This window comes from Erpetoichthys calabaricus, chromosome 7, assembly GCF_900747795.2.
Source record: "Erpetoichthys calabaricus chromosome 7, fErpCal1.3, whole genome shotgun sequence".
NCBI classification, from domain to species: Eukaryota; Metazoa; Chordata; class Cladistia; order Polypteriformes; family Polypteridae; genus Erpetoichthys; species Erpetoichthys calabaricus.
In genome coordinates this window covers 187,870,980-187,890,740 of record NC_041400.2, presented here as the reverse complement: position 1 = coordinate 187,890,740, position 19,761 = coordinate 187,870,980, and the positions used below count along the sequence as shown (strand labels likewise).

General features: G+C 37.2%; 1 protein-coding gene across 1 annotated transcript in view; it reads right to left on the bottom strand.

The window, feature by feature from the left end:
• The window catches only part of ptpn9b (protein tyrosine phosphatase non-receptor type 9b), a 119,516-nt gene that overhangs the window by 39,617 nt on the left and 60,138 nt on the right, over positions 1-19,761 (bottom strand). Inside the window, exon 2 of the mRNA XM_051929906.1 lies at positions 2,549-2,689. Within this exon, the coding sequence (XP_051785866.1) occupies positions 2,549-2,689 (141 nt within the window). The remainder of the gene's footprint in view (positions 1-2,548; positions 2,690-19,761) is intronic.

Genomic DNA, 19,761 nt, shown 5'->3' with positions numbered 1-19,761 from the left:
TGTGATAGAAAGTCTATTCTGCTACTGACACATCCAACCACGGAGCCACACTCAAAAGCAACACCACAATTTGTGTCATCAACAAGTTTCGAAGCCAAACTTAAAAACTATGGTTCTTGAGACAGTTTTTCCATTTTCTGCATATGAACTCAAGAAGCAACAGAGGTGGATGGAGCAAAAGGATCACACCAATTATCTAGAAGAGAGGTTTCTTTTTTTAGCCTTTTTGGCGTTGGGACCCAGTATCATCTGTTTTTTTCGCATTATGGCCCTTTAATAACTGTAATTTCAATGTTAATTAGCTAACATTTTCCTCTTAATGGCCCACATTAACAAACAGTACATATATATTCAACATTTAAATACAACACAAATAAATAGAAATACGCATGGTACTCATCCAAAAACAACTTGAAAACTGTTTTATTGCAAAACATCTCTCTATTATAATAAAAAAAATCTTGGGTCGAGACGTGATCTTCTCGGAAAGACACTTTGATGTCCCGTGAGACTAGACTTTACAACCTTTGGAAGCAAGACCCGTGAGACAGTGACTTTTGCATGTCACGCCCTACTTGCAAACAATTTAAAACAAGATCATGAACATCTAACCTCTCAGTTGTTGGAATGCTTTTGGCAGACCCACTTCATGTGCTCCCAAGCTCTTAAAAATTCGATACGGTCTAGATGGCACGTCAATGACTAAGCGAACAAGAAAGAGCAGCGGGTCAAAAAGAGACACAAATGCATGGGAGAGAAAAGAAGGCAAAAAAGAATGCACAAAAGAATAATAATAATCTATGTGCAAATTCATAAAATAAGGAAAGTAATAATCAGCCCGAACCAAGTGGAATTGAAAAGCTCGTAGGTCCAATCGGGGTCAGAAATAAAAGACTTTATAAAGACGTTCAAAAATGCTGGCGCGATACACATGCAGAGCAAGTTAAACAATATGAAAGTAGTAAAATTCGAAAGTATCAAAAAAAAAAAAAAGAAAAAAACAAAAAAAAAGGTAAAGATCGCATTAGCACAAACAAACAAATTATTACTTGGTGAAATAACAGAACACCAAAAAGAGATTGAATATATGGACACAGGTGATATGTCAGAAGTATGTAGATATTGTAAGGCTTTAAGGTTTAAGTCAGAGACTTGTAGATCGGCTAATTTGTGTTGCGATCAGGGAAAAGGGCGTATCCGCAAGAATTAAAAGATTTGTTGTTTGGTGAAAGTGAAACCACAAACACTACAGGCAAACTATCCGAATCTACACTAATCTTTTCGCGTTTGCAGCATACAATGCTCAAACTGTAGATTTAAACAATAATGGACCATACGCTATGACTATCTGTGGTTCCACAACAATTAAAGCTATGACAAGTTTAATTTAGAAGAAACCACAATTCGGTCAGGTGACTATTTGTGATCACGGAGAAGCGATGCAATACAGAATCAAAAGAGTATATAACAATTCCTATGAAAATAATCTCTTTAAACTGTATATCCAGTTAACCAAACCCGGGGTTAGGCAAGCGAAGCGAGCAGGGGGCAGAGCCCCCTAGTACTAACATAAATGCCAAATTCAATGTTAAATTGTCACCTTGTCTGCATATAATCCAATATAAAGCTTTTATCTTGTAATTTCTGAAAATACACATTTGAAATATTACTTAATACTACTGATATAAAATTGACTACCTTGATTTACACATTACCATATACTTTATATATTTATCTATTATTATTATCTATAGACTACACACATGCTTAGATATGAATGTAAAACCCACATGAAGTTTTATTGATTTGTAACGTCTGTTGTAAATTGCTTTTGGACAAAGGAACTTCAAATATGTGTGTTAGACATGACCCGACTATAAATAGTATTTGTACTAGTGTATTCTGCAATTAAGCAAGGACTTCTATTAATTCACAACAAACCCTGTAAACCTTTGCTAATTTTCTTGATTTAGACTGCTTTTAATTGTAATGCAAAACATTATTAGGTATCCAAACACACCACTCTCTAAATTTATATGTGCTACTTAAAAATCTAACTGGTTTATTGAATTAGGAAAGTGATTAGGGCCTCCTTCAACAAACTTTGTCAACAGACATTGAATGCACATGCACACACATAAACAGATTACAGTGAATAACCTGGTTTAGGCAGGATAATTGGCGGATAATTCTTCTGCAGTTCTCCTTTGTCAAAATGCTTAGACATTTTTAAATTGCACAAAAAACACCACATCACCCATGGCCATGAATGTGAAAATAAGCAATAAGCATGACACCTGTGATAACTTTCTTGTACTTTATTAATATGCTTAGGTGGTGTTTCAGAAACTAGGTTTCTGTTAATGGCCAGGTTGTGGAAGTGCATGTAAACATGAATAATGGTAAAACATTAGGTAGTCAAACACAACAGAGTTTTCTTACTTAAACATTACACATACATTTAATTTACATGTTGAACCAGTAAAGTGAGTAAAGCCTCCCTCTCTCTAAATTTTCCTCATTAAAAATAAAAAGGAGCTATACTTACTTTATAGGCTTGGAACAAATCAATGGCACGAGAAACATCAAATTTTCTTGCCATTAAAAATTTCACAGCAGTTTTCTGGGACACTAAGACAACATTGGGATGCTCTCTTCTCTTCAGTTCTCGGAAAAATTCTTCTATTGTCTGTTAAAAATTAATAAACAAAAATAGTTTATTAGAAATGGTAAGTTATTTTTGATTTCTTAGGCATCTAAGATTTTGAACATCTGTTGCATATATTCCGTTTCCTCAAAGGTTCTTTAGAAAAGAGAAATAAAGATCAAATCAAACTGAAACTATTAATATTAATCAAACAGACTCCGGGACGACCACAGTAACCAATTTCATGAGCACCAAATAAATATTTAAAAGAAAAATATAAATTACTGCATGTTACGCGTTTTTCAGGTTCACTGTTTTTTTGTCCCCCCTCAGAGCTCAAATGAAAAAACTGAAAGGAACTGTAAACATCTTTCTAATTCTGGGATCACCTAAAAAGAATTAGACAGTGTAGAAAATAAAGCTATATTTCAAAACAATGGAGATCGTCTAATAGGACCTTTTCAATTGGTATACTCTACCCCCACCCACCCTCACTGGTGAGAATAGTTAATAGAAAAAGAGAAGCACCTCCAAAGTCCTAATATCTTTCAGTCTACACCATTTATATCATATCTACATTTATAATAAGTTTATTCATAATATGTAATAATAAATATTTCTCTCCTCAGGAAATCCTTTGTTTTCTTACTGGGTAGTGAATGTGCAGGCTATAAGATTTTCATCAGAACTTTACACATGCCAACAAGTATTCACTAGGGTTACTACAGGAAAAAAAAAATACCTGGTACTTTCTTTTTCAGTACACCATACAAGGTGAGACACAAAAATAACCAGACTGGAAAACTGTCTGGAGGTCGGCCAGATGTGAATCATAGAACTATATCCCCTTCTACACGCCCTCTCAAACCGCCGACCGGTTAGGTATATCCTGTGAATAGCCCAGCCAGTATTTGCACAACAATTGCTACACGAGTTGCCGCAATAATGTCAGGTGGGAGAAAAAAAAAAAAAAAAGATAATCATCATCAAATTTCTCGCAAATGTACTCTTTTTCTGTAAAGCAGTTTTTGACTGACACAAACATTCCTGTCCTCGATTATCCTCCCTATTCGCCAGATTTAGCGCCATGTGATTTTTACTTGTTCCCGAAAATCAAAAGTGACCTGAAGGGAACACATTTTTCTTCAGTGGATGAAGTCAAGACAAAAATCGGCAAGTCTGTTGAAGTGCCTCAAGCAAGAAGACTTCCAGCATGGTTTCAATCAATGGAAGATACGTATGGATCGGTGTAGAGATCAGGAGGGGGAGTATATAGAAGGTGACAATGTTTAGAATGCTGGAAATCATCAATAATTTTTTTTTTTTTTTTTTAAACCGGTTATTTTTGTGCCTCACCTCGTATGATATATGCAGGAACTACAAGTAATAGGTCAGAGATAAGTAAAATATTAAAATGCACTAAGAATATGACACCAATATCACTGAATATACTTCATTTCCGTTAGCTTCCTTTTTAAAACAGCCTTATATTTCTCTCAGCTTTCAAATACGCAGCATTTAAAGTTTATGTTTTGAACACTGTTATACATACCAACTGTGGTAGAATTTTTGATTAACTTTGCTCTTTTGATCTGCTTAAATTTCCCTGCTTACTGCCTTTAACCACAGTACTAATATAGTGATTTTAACGATTTAATCGATTCATTCAAATTTGTATTTTTTTGTTAATAAGAAAATCGTGATAATTATGCAACAATTCTGAAAATTAATAAATATTTGCAATGTAAATGAAGGGCTAACATGCGCGCAGGTGCAGCCACATGCTTCAGCTCTACATGAGCTTAATAGTTCATTACATTCATGCAGATTACAAACTGCAATTTCAATTAGAGTGTTTACATGCGTACATATAACCAGGATGGGGCGAGTAACCCGATTAAGGCCTGGTTTCTTAAAATTCCACTTACATGAGCAAGTTATTTTAAGGAGTTCTCCACTATCAAAAACAGTTAAGTCATCATCGGTCATCATGAATCCATACATAAGCATGAAGCCTGTGACAATTTTTTGTGTTTTATGAATACATTTAGTCCTTCATGTGCTGCAAGGTAAAACAGCATCCTTCCCTTATTCATATCCTCAACCTGAGCCACTGATTATTCGTGGTATGGACACTAGTTGCTGCGTCACGCAATCTCACTCTTTGAGCATTTCTATAGCAAATAGCTAGATCAAAACCATAGTGACACTTTATTAATATTTTTCTATTACATATTGCACATAACACACAATTTTTTTTCATTTTGGCTGTACAATTGAACCCTGCAAGAGGCTCAGTACTCCTTCTTGCCTTGCGTCCAGTGCTGCTGGGATATTACCAATGTAGATATTTTTATACCAGTAAAGAAAGTATTGCATTAGGCTGCCCGTTACCTTAAAAAGTAACTGGATTATATAATGTACGTTACTGTTAACTTGTTACCCTTCTGCTCCTAAGGTAGTGTTACCAAGTTAAGCACTGCACATTCAGTTCTTTAACATAAATTTACTGATTTCTAAAATATTCAAGTTAGTTCATCTAGGAGAAAGAACGCTTTGATCGCCTCCAGAAATTAATCTTGAAGACACTTCTGCCTGTGACCGCTTAACAATAGAATCCCTGAAGCCTATGAAAAAACTCATAATCCCGGCCCATCTTATATTCCTTCCACCTCTCCAACAGCGTCTTTTGTTTTGTAAATGTGTCGATCAGCACAAGCAGCAAGCAGCCTGCTATCTCACCCCCAAATGTGTCCTTCAACGAAACAGAACAGCTTACAGAGCTTGCAAAGTTATCATGCAAAGTTCCGTTTGCGATTATGTTTTGTGATGGTCTTTATGTGAAAAACATTTATATGTTACTTACCTAAAAGCCAGATCGAATGTTATTTACCTTGATTTATTTACTTATCTTCCTACAGGATAAAGTCACAACTAGACTGCAGAGCTTCCTGTGTTTGATCGACACGTGCAATGCTACTTTAGTACGCAAATGACTTTAGCTGCAGGTGGAACAGAAATGAGTGGTTTATAAAAGCCTGAACTGTAACACGGTTAAGAATTTACAGGCATTTCAGTCATCCACTACACTATTAAAGGGGGATGGGGTAAAAAAAAAAAAAAAAAATCAATGCCAAGTTTATAGCCAACTGAGTTCAATCTAAAACAGATCCACTACAGTGGTGGACACAAGCTTCCTCTGACTAAGTGGTCTTGCCAAAAAAATTCCTCTGTAATCCCACAAAAGAGTACCCCATCGGAGAGTATTTAATGCAGGAGGGAACGTTAAGTGGCTCAGGAAAAGCCTTAAGGATGAAACTGTAGTCGAAAGATTTGTGATTCCATGGAGATTTTTTTTTCTCATTTATCTTTTTTACAAAGTTATAAAAGATTTCTAAGTTTATAAATACAAATATTTTTCTGTTTATAAGATCATCTTTTTTGAAAGCTATATTCCAATATTGTGCAGACAACCAGTTGATTTTGGTATTTAAAGAGCACTGTTCAGTTTGTAAGTCAACACCCCTCATTTCCCAGAAGCACTTGCATTTTTAAAATCATAAAATGTTGACACTAAAGTTGTTAAAGAAAGGACTATGACTAAAGTCTTATAATGACGGCCAGTATTCCTAAATTCCCTAAAATTATGCCTCAATCTTTACCCAGAACGAATTAACAAGCAATCGACCTTTATTTTTATTTATTTCACCCCCTGTTCCTTTCACACGTCAACTCCCCGGCCTATGATATGCACCAGCCACTTCACGTCTCTGCCACTCACGTAATTCTCACGGATACGCCTCTTCACTGGGAAGAAACACAACTTTTACCCAATGGCAACACGAATTAGACGATCTACAAGTCTCCGACTTAGTTTAAATCCGAACGATATATTCGATCTCTTTTCACTGTTCTGCTATTTCACCGAGTAATAACTTCTGTTGGTTTGTGCTAATGCGATCTTTACTATAATTTTTTTGAGACTTTCGAATTTTAGTACTTTCATTATCTCTAACCTGCTCTGCATGTGTATCACGCCAATGATTTTGAATTCTTTACGACGTTCTACTTTGTCATCTTTTCTTCGTCTTTTATTTCCAGCCCCGGGCGTAGTAAAAGCTCTTGGCACAAAGTCTCATCTCACGGGACATGAAAGTATCTCTCTGAAAAAGTCACATCTCATCCCAGGATTTTTTTTATTATAATATATATATATATATATATATATATCACAGGTTTATGGTTTGAATCTACATATAGTGCAACTTGGTTTCACACCCAAATGCTTTTACATTATGTGAAAATGCATCTGAAAAATGCATCTACTGCAATAGCCATGTCATTCTTTCTGTATGAAATGACTTGGCTCCCAGTGGACAGATTTTGTTAGAATTTGGCACACTTGTTTCCTTAAGGAAATTTGTCAGGAAAGCTAACTTTTCATCAGGTTATCTTGAATAGAGTGCAAAGTACAAGGTTTGGAATTTTCGAATTCCCCAATTTAACGCACTGGTGAATTTGCAAACTCCTCAGCCTTAAAATAGAAAAACATTTAGTGCAACTTTAATCACAGCCTAGTTTACCAGTTCAAGTTTACTTAGAGAGAGGTCACTTTAACTTGTGTATTTTGTATATTTTCCTCTTTAACTCCCTCTCCTGACAGCAGTGAGCAAAACAGATCCTCAATACAGCCCTAGGACAGGATTCCACATATCCAGGTTCACTCACTTGCGGTAAGATACTGTAAAAGTTACCAAAAAAGTCACTTATCTACAAAAGAACGCAAGACGAAAGGATTTATATTGCCTCAATAATGTTCTGGACAAAAACATTTTCCCATGATTTACCCATCTGCTTCATGGTTTACAATTACAAATCAAACAATTCAAATATGATTAAAGTGCATATTACAGACTTTGAGGGTATTTGCATATATTTTCATTTTTATCTCTAGTTATACAGGAGTTTCATATATGGACCTCTGTAAAATATATAGGAGTTACATTTTACAGAACCAATCAAGTCCTGAATTGACTTCCAAGACCAATCAGAGGCTAAGATATACGAGTGTTATGTAAGTGCTCCCAATCATAGAGTTGGTAGGTAAAACCAGTGTAGCTCTGCCTTGTCCTCTGTTTCGTCTGCATGTTTCAGAAAATGAGGAAAAGGGCCTGGATTACTACACAGTAAACAAGCAATCAGGAAAAGGACATGAATTTTTACAGAGTAAACAGAGAGACTGATAAGGTGCACAGTCTTATTAAAATAGCATGGCCAAGAGCATTTACCACCAAACAAGAAGTGGTATTTTGGCAGTGAGGATGTTGACAGTTTGTTCCAACTAGACAGTTTGGCACTGAATAAGTAACTTCCTTTTCAAGAGGGTTTGGATGTATTTGGATTTGGATATATACCATGCATACATTTTTTTTTTTACTTGTTTTTTAATCTCACTCTTATATGCAAAAGAATGATTATCAACAGTATGTAAATCAGTTTGTATCAAACATTCTGGTTTCGTGACCCACTTTCTTCCATGGTAGTGTCTTCATAACCCATTGAGGGGATATGGGTATCCCTTGGTCGAATCAATCATGATCATTAGAGTGATTTTTCCCTTGGTAAATCAAACGTAAATCATCAGAGATTACTTTATTAACCATGGGCAACCAACGCAAAGTACATACATCTGAGCCTTGGGTCAAACGCCACTTTCATTGGAGACCCACTTCCATTATAAACAGCTGCAACTTTTGACCCGCAGGCGGGCTGCCCACATTCCACCCTGTGGTGGAAAAGCAATGATGTAAATAATATCAAAAGTAACTTATTTTAAAATTCTCTTAATGTTGAAAATAATTTGTCCCCATGCTACAACATTTCATATATTCACACCATTCAGTCTTAAATTCTGTTTCTTATTTATTAAGATGTGCATTTATTCTTGGGAAGCGTAACATGTTTGTTTCCTTTAATTTTACATTGGCATCTCCAGTACTTTGTAATTTACACTAATTATTATGATTGAAATATACAATATCATGCATCCCTATCTGTATAAAATAGGTTTCAGAATCAAGACTAATACTTGGATTTAGCCGACATTTGATGACACATTTATGGTGATCGAAATGCAAAGAACTTTTAGGCTATGCTGGGATACAGCATGAAAAGGTCTATTGTGCGTAGGCGTAGACTGATATAAAATACAGCAGGAGTAACACTTGCTCAACTACTGTCTTGCATGGAATGTTCAAATTTGAAACAGTATAGTATCACAAACTTAAATAACTGCATGCCTGTAGACACGCCACCCCAACAAACACATACATTCTCAAAGCACATCTATGTGCACAAAACCAAAAGCTGCACCTCCTATTCAGCTAAATAAACAGTTTCTTAAAAACCTAAATATGGTGGCAAATTATATGTATAAAGACCTTCCAGCTGTAATGTCACAGTTATAAGCCTTACCACTGATATTTGGACATCTTATGAGAGTCCAGCTAGTATGATTAGTTTAACTGCTCAAAGGATCAAGAGAAATTTTGAACTACAGAAGGCAATCCTCAAGAATACTCTTTACAACACATGGGCACTACACTCTCCGTGGCATTCAAAAGAATGTCAAAAATGTAGAAAATAACTGAAAATAATGTTCACATAATACTCAGGGACAACTCATGTGACATCGTAAAAATAATGGGGTAATGCCAGATGCTGAGTAGCCAAATATGGCCCATACTTTACAGCTCAGGTCACCATGAATAATGATGTACTACTGCAGCACAGCATCTTGGGTATAAACTGATATTGACAAAGATAGTACGTCATTTCAGATATTCAAAACAGGCCAACTCTTATCTTAAAATCATAAAAATGAAGCTTGGCATGCAGCCGAAAAATTTTCCTTCTAGCAAGAATAGTACATTCTATATGCTATAAACAGAACAACACTCTTGGGGCTTATGCTGCTGATTTTGAGATGAAGAAGAATGAATCTCTGTTCATGAATTTGGATATTATTTCACATTTAATACAAAACAGACTTAAACGTATGATAGATAAAAAATACAGAGTGAATTCTGAATATATCAGTATGTCATATCTGACACAGGTGAAAACAAATAGATTCATTATGGCTGTTGAAGCTTTCATTATTCATTTTCAATCTACTACCACATCTGGATAGATATTCTTCTAGGGACAAATAAAGACTTATCAATTAGTAAATTAAGCAAACTGTAAAACCATAGGTGGTTCTGTCCTTTGTACATGTACAATGGCCAAATGCATTTAACTGTAGTTTAACTACATGAAGCAATCTTAATTGAATCTTACTCAGTCTCTTATCAGGAGCTGGGAAGTCCAGTCATGTAACAAAGGTGGGTGATATTTTTTCTTTAACAAGTTATAAAACACTAGGGGGCTTTGTCCCCTGCTCACTTCGCTCGCCCACCCCCTACACACCAGCCAGTTTACATCTGCCGCTTGCGTTGTGAAGAGGGGGGATGAACGCACACTAAAGAGATGCGGTCGCTCCTCCGAAATCCCCTCAAACGGCGATAAAATGGGAAACAAATACATTTTTTTTTTTTACCTCCTCTGTGCTCGATCAGCTGCTGGCTTGCTGCTGCTGTGCTGCATGATCTGCATGTTGCACAGTGCTTTGAACATTTAAAAGTCTGTACAGCAGCTGTCCTTTTGTCTCACTGCATTGTCTCGCGGGACGTTAAAGTGTCTCCGAGAAAATCACGTCTCGTTTCCTTCCAAGCCTTCCAAGATTTTTTTTTTTTTTTGAAATAGAGAGATGTAACAATACAAAACTAATTGACCCCCTTCAGTATTCCAAAAAAAAAAAAAAACATTTTTTTTGCTTGAGACAGTGATGTACACACAATATAAAGGGGAAAAAAAAAAAGCTACAAGGAGTGGAAAAATGGGTTGGGTGTTGCATAAAATTCAGGTCGATCAGTTGTCTCCTTAATCATTGCCGAATGAGAATACTGTCGCTCCTGGGGGGCATCAATATTTTTAACTGAGTAAGCCAATTTTTTTTCAACGAAAACTTTTTTTTTTTTTTTTTTTCATTTGGCCACAGGATGTCCTCATTAAGAGTCATGCACTGTAGCAGGACATGCAATTAACGTCTTACTATATTAAACAAGGTAAGTAAAATGACACCTTTTATTGGATCACTAGAAAGATTACAATATGCAAGCTTTTAAAGCAAATCAGGCCCCTTCTTTTCTTGCCTGAAGAAGGGACCTGTGTTGCCTCGAAAGCTTGCATATTGTAATCTTTCTAGTAAGCCAATAAAAGGTGTCATTTTACTTAACTTCTCATTACTTCCATAATGGCTAACACAGTACAACACCATTGTTTAATATAGAAAAGCACAGATGGGTGGCTAAGAAGAGATCAGCCTTGAATATCCGGCAACACTTTAGCTCAAAACCAAATGAGCGTGGTGAGCCAAACAATTTAACCCAAGTTATTCTTTAACTACGAAGGATGCTGTTGCAAAAGATTCACAATCAATGAATTCACATTGTCATCTGCACATCCACTATTCAGCCGACTAGCAAGTTTAGCCAATGCTCCTAGCTCATATGTGAAGGCCCGTTTCACCATTCATTAGAGTGCTGGGTAGTGCAAGATGGACACAATAATATGACACTTGCTTATCATTTATGGGAATAAATTATTGCTTTATTCATTTACTCTGATTTGTCACTTTAAAGCACAACAATGCCACCCAAGTGCCACCAAAGTAGCACCCCTGTACAGATAACTAGGACTGCGCAATATGGACTTAAAATATTGCGATTATTTTGAATACAAATGCAATATTTAATGCAAATCAACATGTTCTCAAAACACCTTAAAGATTGAAGATCAGTAACAAGTGAATTTGTATCTTTCTACTAAAGAAGCATTTGACGTTTCCAGGGTAAATGAAAAGCATGTAGAATGAGTTCACAGCCTATCTGTATACAATCAGGATACTAATGCTTAGTGCAAATGGGATATTTACAACGTTAAGTCATTGGCAAGTAATCAGTCATCAATTGTGGATATTAATAGTCTTTCGGCCTATGCCTATACAGGGGCATTTCTTACAAGGAATCACCCAGAGCTAAGGATTGGCAATGTACAGGCAGATGTATTAAGAATCACAAATAAGTATCATTGTCAAGTTAATCACAAATCCATATCCACAAATCAAATGAAATTTCAATAAAAAGAACTGAGTTGGGGGTTTTCTTTTTTGTTAGATTTATCACCTTTACACTTTTCCTCTGTGGGGATATCAATTTTAACTTAAGGCAAATAAAATTTGATTAACGGAAATATACCAGGAAAATATGAAATTGTGACTTAAGTATTATAATAATATTGTATTGTAGTTGCCCTGGAAACATCCACCTGTCTCACATCGTGTAGGTCCTCCTTGTGCCGGCAAAACAGTTCTGATCTGTCAAGGCATAGACTCCACAAAACCTCTGAAGGTGTCCTGTGGTATCTGGCACCAAGACATTAGCACCAGATCCTTTAAGTTCTGCAATAATTTTTAGGTAGGTGGTTCGCGTCAAAATAATGTCTACACCAATGCCAGGACCCAAGGATTCCCGGCAGAACGTTGCCTGTAGCTGCAGTGACTCCACCCTCTTGCCTTCTTCCAATTCTGCTTCCTGATACCATATATTCTTGTAAAACATGCACACACAACTGGCAGTCCACATGATCCAAAAGAAAATGTGATTCATCAGACCCGTCCTCCTCCTCCAAATTGTTCTATGGTCATATTCTGACACATGTCCATTGTATGCGCTTTCAGCGGTGGACAGGGGTCAGCATGGGAACGCTGACTGGTCTCTGGCTATGCAGCAAGCTATGATACACTGTGCGTTCTGTCACCTTTTTTCTCATGCGCAGGCAGCATCAAGATTTTCAGCAATTTGTGATACAGTAATCCCAGGTTCCATGGGATTAGGCTAGCCTTACCCACCCACACGCATCAATAATCCTTGGGTGACCCTGACCCTATTGCCGATTTACCAGTTTCCCTTCCATTGACCATTTTGGTAGGTAGTAACTCATCCATACTAGGAATACTCCATCTGATCTTCTCTTTTGGAGATGCTGTGACCTGGTTGTCTGGCCATCACAATTTGGTTCTTGTCAAAGTCACTCAAGATTCTTATGTTTCCCATTTTTCTATTTCCAACACATCACTTTCAACAACTGACTGTTTACTTGCTGCCTAATAATATCCCACCCCTTGACAGCTGCCACTGTAACAAGATAATCCATGTTATTCAATTCATCTGTCAGTGGTTTTAATGTTCTCAGGCTGATCAGTGTACAGCTTATTATACAGATTGCTTTACCTCCCAGACTAATCTGAGATATTAAAAATCTTCACGACTATTTATTTAACTAGGGGGCTCCGCCCACCCCCGGGTTTGGTTTACCAGATATACAATTTAAAGAGATTGTTACAGATGCATTATTTTCACTTTTACTTTAAAACTTTTGTACTCGCGTCGTGAAGCGGGGGGCGGCTGAACACACGCTAAGGAGAAGCGGTTGGATCCTCTGCTCGCTTGTTGCTGCGTGTTCTGCTTGTTGCGCTGCGTGTCGATCATTTAAAAGCCTGTACAGCAGCTGTCCTTTTGCCACTTCGTGTCTCTGCCGCTCGCGTAGTGAAGGGGGTGGTTAGGGGGGGTGAACAGAAGCTAAGAAGATGCGGCCAGATCATCTGCTGGCTTGCTGCTGCTGGCAAGCTGCATGTTCTGCTTGTCATTGTTTTAAGAACTGGGAGCACATGAAGTGTGTCTGCCAAAAGCATTCCAACAACTGCTAGGATAGATGCCCGTGAACTTGTTTTAAATGTTGTCTCACTATCTTGTCTTGCGTGACGTTAAAGTGTCTCTCGCGGGATGTCAAATTGCCTTTCGAGAAGATCATGTCTCGTCTCCCCATCTCCATCCCAAGATTTTTTTTTTTTTTTTTTTAATAATAGAAAGATGTGCATTGGAGGGAATAGAAAGGCGATAGTCTTCAAAAACACAAGCAGAACAGATTTGTATAGAAAGATTAAAAAAAAATAAAGCTGCAATGAAACACTGTTTATTTTAGCATAAAGATAAAGTGTCTATGCTTTTTAAGGTTATATGGGACACTTTATTATAAACATAAAAATAGTAAGTGAACTCCCATGTTTACAACAACTTACGGTTTTTCCTGCATTGGTACTATGAATTTGGGTGTTAACAAAATCTGAGGTGGAATCATATCCATGTAGGTACTATAATCACAGGTTTTCTTAAAATAAACTAATTTAACATAAAAGGAGTAATTATTTGCCAACTTGTTTATGGTTAAACTAGTCTGCTGCATTTTCAAGATAAGACCTACCTTGTCAAACACTAAAAACAATTTCCCAAGGGACATTGCTTATTGCACATTGCTTTTCAATAGGTTAGCAGTTACGAATTTCTGAGATACCATATTTAAAGATGTCAATTAAAATGACTGGTTGAATATAAAAATCCATAAAATGCACGCTCAGATGTTTCATCAGCTCATCTGCTCACTGTGCAGTTCCATGTAACATCAGACAATAATGCAGTACAGATGTGCACGATATGCATCATGAAAACTTTTTTTTTTCCCCATCTCTTAGATAACTTGTGGGTATTTTTCTTTTAGAATGTTACATGAAATAATCAACCTTACCCAATAACCTAATCTGATCTGGCAAAGGAAAGAAGTCTTTCTAGAGAACAGTGTAACAGTTAACTATGTCAATCTGCTTTGGAGAACACTTTGAATGTGAGAGATTAAACTTATCTACAGTGTGCCACTGTACTGCTTCAGTGTTAAATGTGTACATCCTTACTCATTACTACAAAGTGGTAGAAGACTTTGGCACATTGCAATATGAAAAATTAAATTAAATTTTAAAGACATGGACAAATGAAAACGTTCAGATAAAGAATGATACTGGAATACAAGATTGCTATCTTAGTTTTTTGTTTGGAATTTTGCAAGGTTTGCTTTTCAAAATGATAAGAGGATCAACAGCAGAAGTACTACCAGTCCAGTGGCTAGCTTTCCACCACTGACCTTTTACTCTCAATGGCACTTCTCAGGTGAGCAATATAATCTAAAAACACCACCATCACTGCTTATAAAGGGTGTAGTTGCTCACATGCAGGACATACTACAGTAGGACAATAAAATCTGGCATTGCAGGCAGCACAATCAACACTGGTCTAAAGGTCTGCACGCTGCCTAAGGCAAAGGGAAGCTGCCAGTTTTACAGCCATGGCTAAAATCAAATACAGTGGAACCTCGGTTCACGAACAAATCGGTTTACGACCAAAAAGTTCGCCAAACTTTTGCCTCGGTTCACGACCACACACTCGGTATATGAACAAGTCAGTTTCCCTTTCAGTTTGTACATGTTCAGTCTCTCCCTGTGCATTTCCTGTGCAGCGAGCAAGAGTGAGCTAGAGAGCGCAACACACACACACAGGCAGCATGACAGAGAGAGCCGCGCGCACACACACAGGCAGCGGGAGAGAGAGAGAGAGCTGGATGCATAAGGTAGGAAGGCAGTTAAAGAATGCACTGGGCTTGATTTTGTTTTCACTTCTGTTTACAGCAACCGATTCGTAGCGTGCATTGTTGCAATGTTACTTTTCTTGGTAGTTTATTAAATTACGGATTTTTTCAAACGTTTTTTTCCCTGTGCTTAAAACTCAAAAAAGTTTTTAGCCAGCGGATGGTAGCACTATAGCGCGAACTATTACAGTGTTAGTTTTCTCTGTTGTTCAAGGTTTTCTCAGTGTTATTCAATGTTTTTACATTTAGTTTACTATTATGCTGTGTATTCTACGGTTTAATTAACTATATTTGTGCTTAAAAACTTAAAAAAATATATATTTACATACAGTTCGGATATGGTCTGGAATGGATTAATTGTATTTACATACAATCCTATGGGGGGAAATGCTTTGGTTCACGACCAAATCGGTTTACGACCAGAGTTTTGGAACGAATTATGGTCGTGAACCGAGGTTCCACTGTATTTAGTTCCTTAAACTATACATGTCTTTTAAAGGGATTCTTAAACTTTAGGGAGGGGAAAAAAAATCTATATTTCTGCTATTTAGAATGATAATGTCATAAAAGTGATAACATCCTAGGCAGCTCCTCAAAGGAAAAGAACGTATACAATGCCCTCCATATATTTTCCTTGATTTACTCCACTGTTCCAAAGTTTAAATTACAAATCAAACAATTCAGACATGACTACAAGTGCACATTGCAAACAATGAAATTGGGGGACCATGTATAAAAAGTGTTGTTATTTTTACATGGTGTGATGAAAATGTATGCAAATACTCTTAAATGAAAGTCTGCAATGTGCACTTTAATCACGTCTGAATCGTCTAATTTGTAAGTTTAAACTGCAGAGCAGACAGGTAAATCAAGGAAAAATGTGCCTTTGTCCCAAACATTATAGATGGCACTGTATCTTTAACTGCTCTGATTTATTATTGTACTAGCGGTGGTACCTGTCAAAGACAAGTAATAGAATAATTCAAAAATATTTGCTCTCTCTTGCCCTACATATATCCTCAGCATCTTTCCTCTGTATTTGAGAGAGAGACTGACTCTTAACAGGCACTCCCTTTCTTGACTGTGTTCCCGTAAAGTGTGCTTCTCAGACTCTCATTATTTTCAACATGCCTTTCACACCACCTGTTCAGTTGTATACTTCCCCTCTTTGAAGGCAGCTTTCTCAGTGTGTGCCTTTACTGCCTCACATTCATATTTACTCTTTGGTCAGTTTGGCTTTGGTGATACAACTAATCAGATTGACTGGACACATATACCTTAGTGTTGTATTATATATATTGTTTATACATTATCTGTCTCATATATATATATATATATATATATATATATATATATAAAAAATCCCATTTCTGTTTGTATGTCTGTTCGTTTTTCATGAGAGATCTACTTAACTGATTTAGATTGGGTTTCTGTACTTGGCTTGAACATTCTGGTTGATTTTTGCGACTTCTTTCATCACACTAAGTATCATAGTTCACTTGTAGTACCGATTTATTTACAGAAATCCGAGAGAAGGGAGGGGGGCGGGGCCCTCATCACTTATGTGCCAGCCTCGGAGTATAACCTTAACTCGGCTTAGTTAGTGAGCGAGAGAACTACTTAATGGATTTAGATTGGGTTTTTTTTCCCTATAATTTGCTTGAACATTCCGGTTGACTTTGGGACTTCTCTCATCACGCTAAGAATCATAATTTGCTAGCTGGAGCGATATATTCATGCTAATCCAAGACAGAGGCTGCGGGCCGAGGTTGGGGAAGCATGACTACAGGAGTGGAGAACCGAGCAATGCCCTCCTCACTGTCCTGTTTCACCACTATGTGGGTGAAGCCACAGGGGATGGCTAGTATTGTATATATTAGTTTTCCACTTTTAGTAAGGAAATTGCAGTATGGGTTACACATGTGAATTATTTGCCCAGCTGTCATGAATCCAAGAGGTATTTCAGGAGAAAAGACAGGTTTTCGGATACTTCCTGTTTAGAAGATACTTCTTTGACTACCTGATGCGGAGTCTTTCAAAGATTAACTGCAAATCACGCAACATCTTGTTATGTTAACTATTCCTGCTTAGATGATCACAGAAAGATGAAGCTGGAGTTAGACTGCCATATAGCTATATAAAGCAGAGCAACCATGAGTTGATGAAAAGTAAAAAGCCAGAATACATGACAGAGAACTGGTACTTATCTTTAATATCCTACCCTAATAATCTTGGCTGTGGCATCAAAGCAGGAGATAGCTGTATGAGATCACATTGGCTGGCAGTCAGTGCTCGCAAAGATACAGATAAGATAATCAACTGTAAACTGCATTGTGGACAGTGGATAGTGTTTTACAAGGGGTTTTATTGATTATTGCAAAATAAAATTAGGTCTGCATAGTGAAATTTTACTATAAAATAAGCCACCAACAGAGTACATGACATACTTATGTGCTCCCTCTCAAACGTAAAGTAACTTTGCAGTGCATTCAATATCTGCCAATTCTAATTACTAGACAAATGGTCTTTTTAAGTGTTTGGTTCTGTATTTAGTAATTAGTATAATCTATATTTGTATTATAATTGAGGATTGTTCAGTGAAGAGGGCTACACAAATAAGTTGTATTGCATGTACTGAATTTTTGCAATTTCATTTAAAGGGTGCAAGATCGTGTATATTTTGGTATTCTGTAGTAATCAATTACTTATCCACAACATGACTGACCACTTTGCCCACTAAAGTATTTGACGTTGATACATATTTTAACACAGTCCTTAAGTGATTGTACAGTATGGTAATATGCTGACAGATCTTCATTTTGTACAATTTTATGTGGCATTATTCGGCTCACTAATTAACATCATTGATGACAATAGTCAAATTGAAAAACACCATGCTTCTCCCTCACACAAGGCCATCTCCTTCAATGACTGGATTTTAAAAATAAAGCTTCTGCCTTAGCCTTCCACAGCTCCAACAATCTTTTTTCTGCCTTGCTCCCTGCCCACATGTACACATCACTGACTACACCTAACATGATATTTCCACCCCTATGCTTTACAGTAGGTATGGTGTTCTTTGGATGCAACTCAGCATTCTTTCTCCTCCAAACACGACGAGTAGAGTTTTTTTCATCTGACCATATGACATTCTCCCAGTCCCCTTCTGGATCATCCAAATGCACTCTAGCAAACTTCAGACGGGCCTGCACATGTACTGGCTTAAGCAGGGGGACACGTCTGGCACTGCAGGATTCGAGTCCCTGGCGGCGTAGTGTGTTACTGATGGTAGCCTTTGTTACTTTGGTCCCAGCTCTCTGCAGGTCATTCACTTGGTCCCCCCGTGTGGTTCTGGGATTTTTGCTCACCGTTCGTGTGATCATTTTGACCCCAGATCGAGGGAGATTATCAGTGGTCTTGTATGACTTCCATTTTCTAATAATTGCTCCCACAGTTGATTTCTTCACACCAAGCTGCTTACCTATTGCAGATTTAGTCTTCCCAGCCTGGTGCAGGTCTACAATTTTGTTTCTGGTGTCCTTTGACAGCTCTTTGGTCTTGGCCATAGTGGAGTTTGGAGTGTGACTGTTTGAGGTTGTGGACAGGTGTCTTTTATATTGATAACGAGTTCAAACAGGTGCCATTAATACAGGTAACGAGTGGAGGACAGAGGAGCCTCTTACAGAAGAAGTTACAGGTCTGTGAGAGCCAGAAATCTTGCTTGTTTGTAGGTGACCAAATACTTATTTTTCCACCATACTTTGCAAATAAATTCTTTAAAAATCAGACAATGTGATTTTCTGGATTTTTTTTTCTCATTTTGTCTCTCATAGTTGAGGTATACCTATGATGAAAATTACAGGCCTCTCTCATCTTTTTAAGTGGGAGAACTTGCACAATTGGTGGCTGACTAAATACTTTTTTGCCCCACTGTAATGGATTTAAGCAGAACAGTGGGTTTGTAAATTCCACTCTTTATGTGTTCTCGATAATTTCTCTCTGTCTCACACACACGCATGAGCATTGTGCATCCTTCTTAAGGAAGGCTCTGCCCCTCCTGACGTACAGTACCCCTCTCATATTTTCATGCTCAAAACACCACTGCATATTAGTGAAAAATATTAGGGATTGAGTCAGAATGTGAACGTAGCCATTGTTTCATTTTCAAAAACAGAAACAGAAGGTTTGTACATGCCCTGCAAACAGCCTCTAGGCACGTGTGGTTTAATAACGACTGTGACGATAACATCGTAACTATAAAAAGAGAATAAATTCCACAAATGAAAAAGAACAAATCAGACCACATACAAAGTAGACCATAATGAGAAGAATCAAGAGGATAGGACTGGTGTGCTTTTTTAGGGCTGAATGGTCTGTTCTCCACAAGATTGTTCTAATGTTGGAATGACTAGTAACTGCCTTTAAATAACATTTTAAACTTCAGAAACCGTGAACAAAGCCTTGTATTAATGGGATCC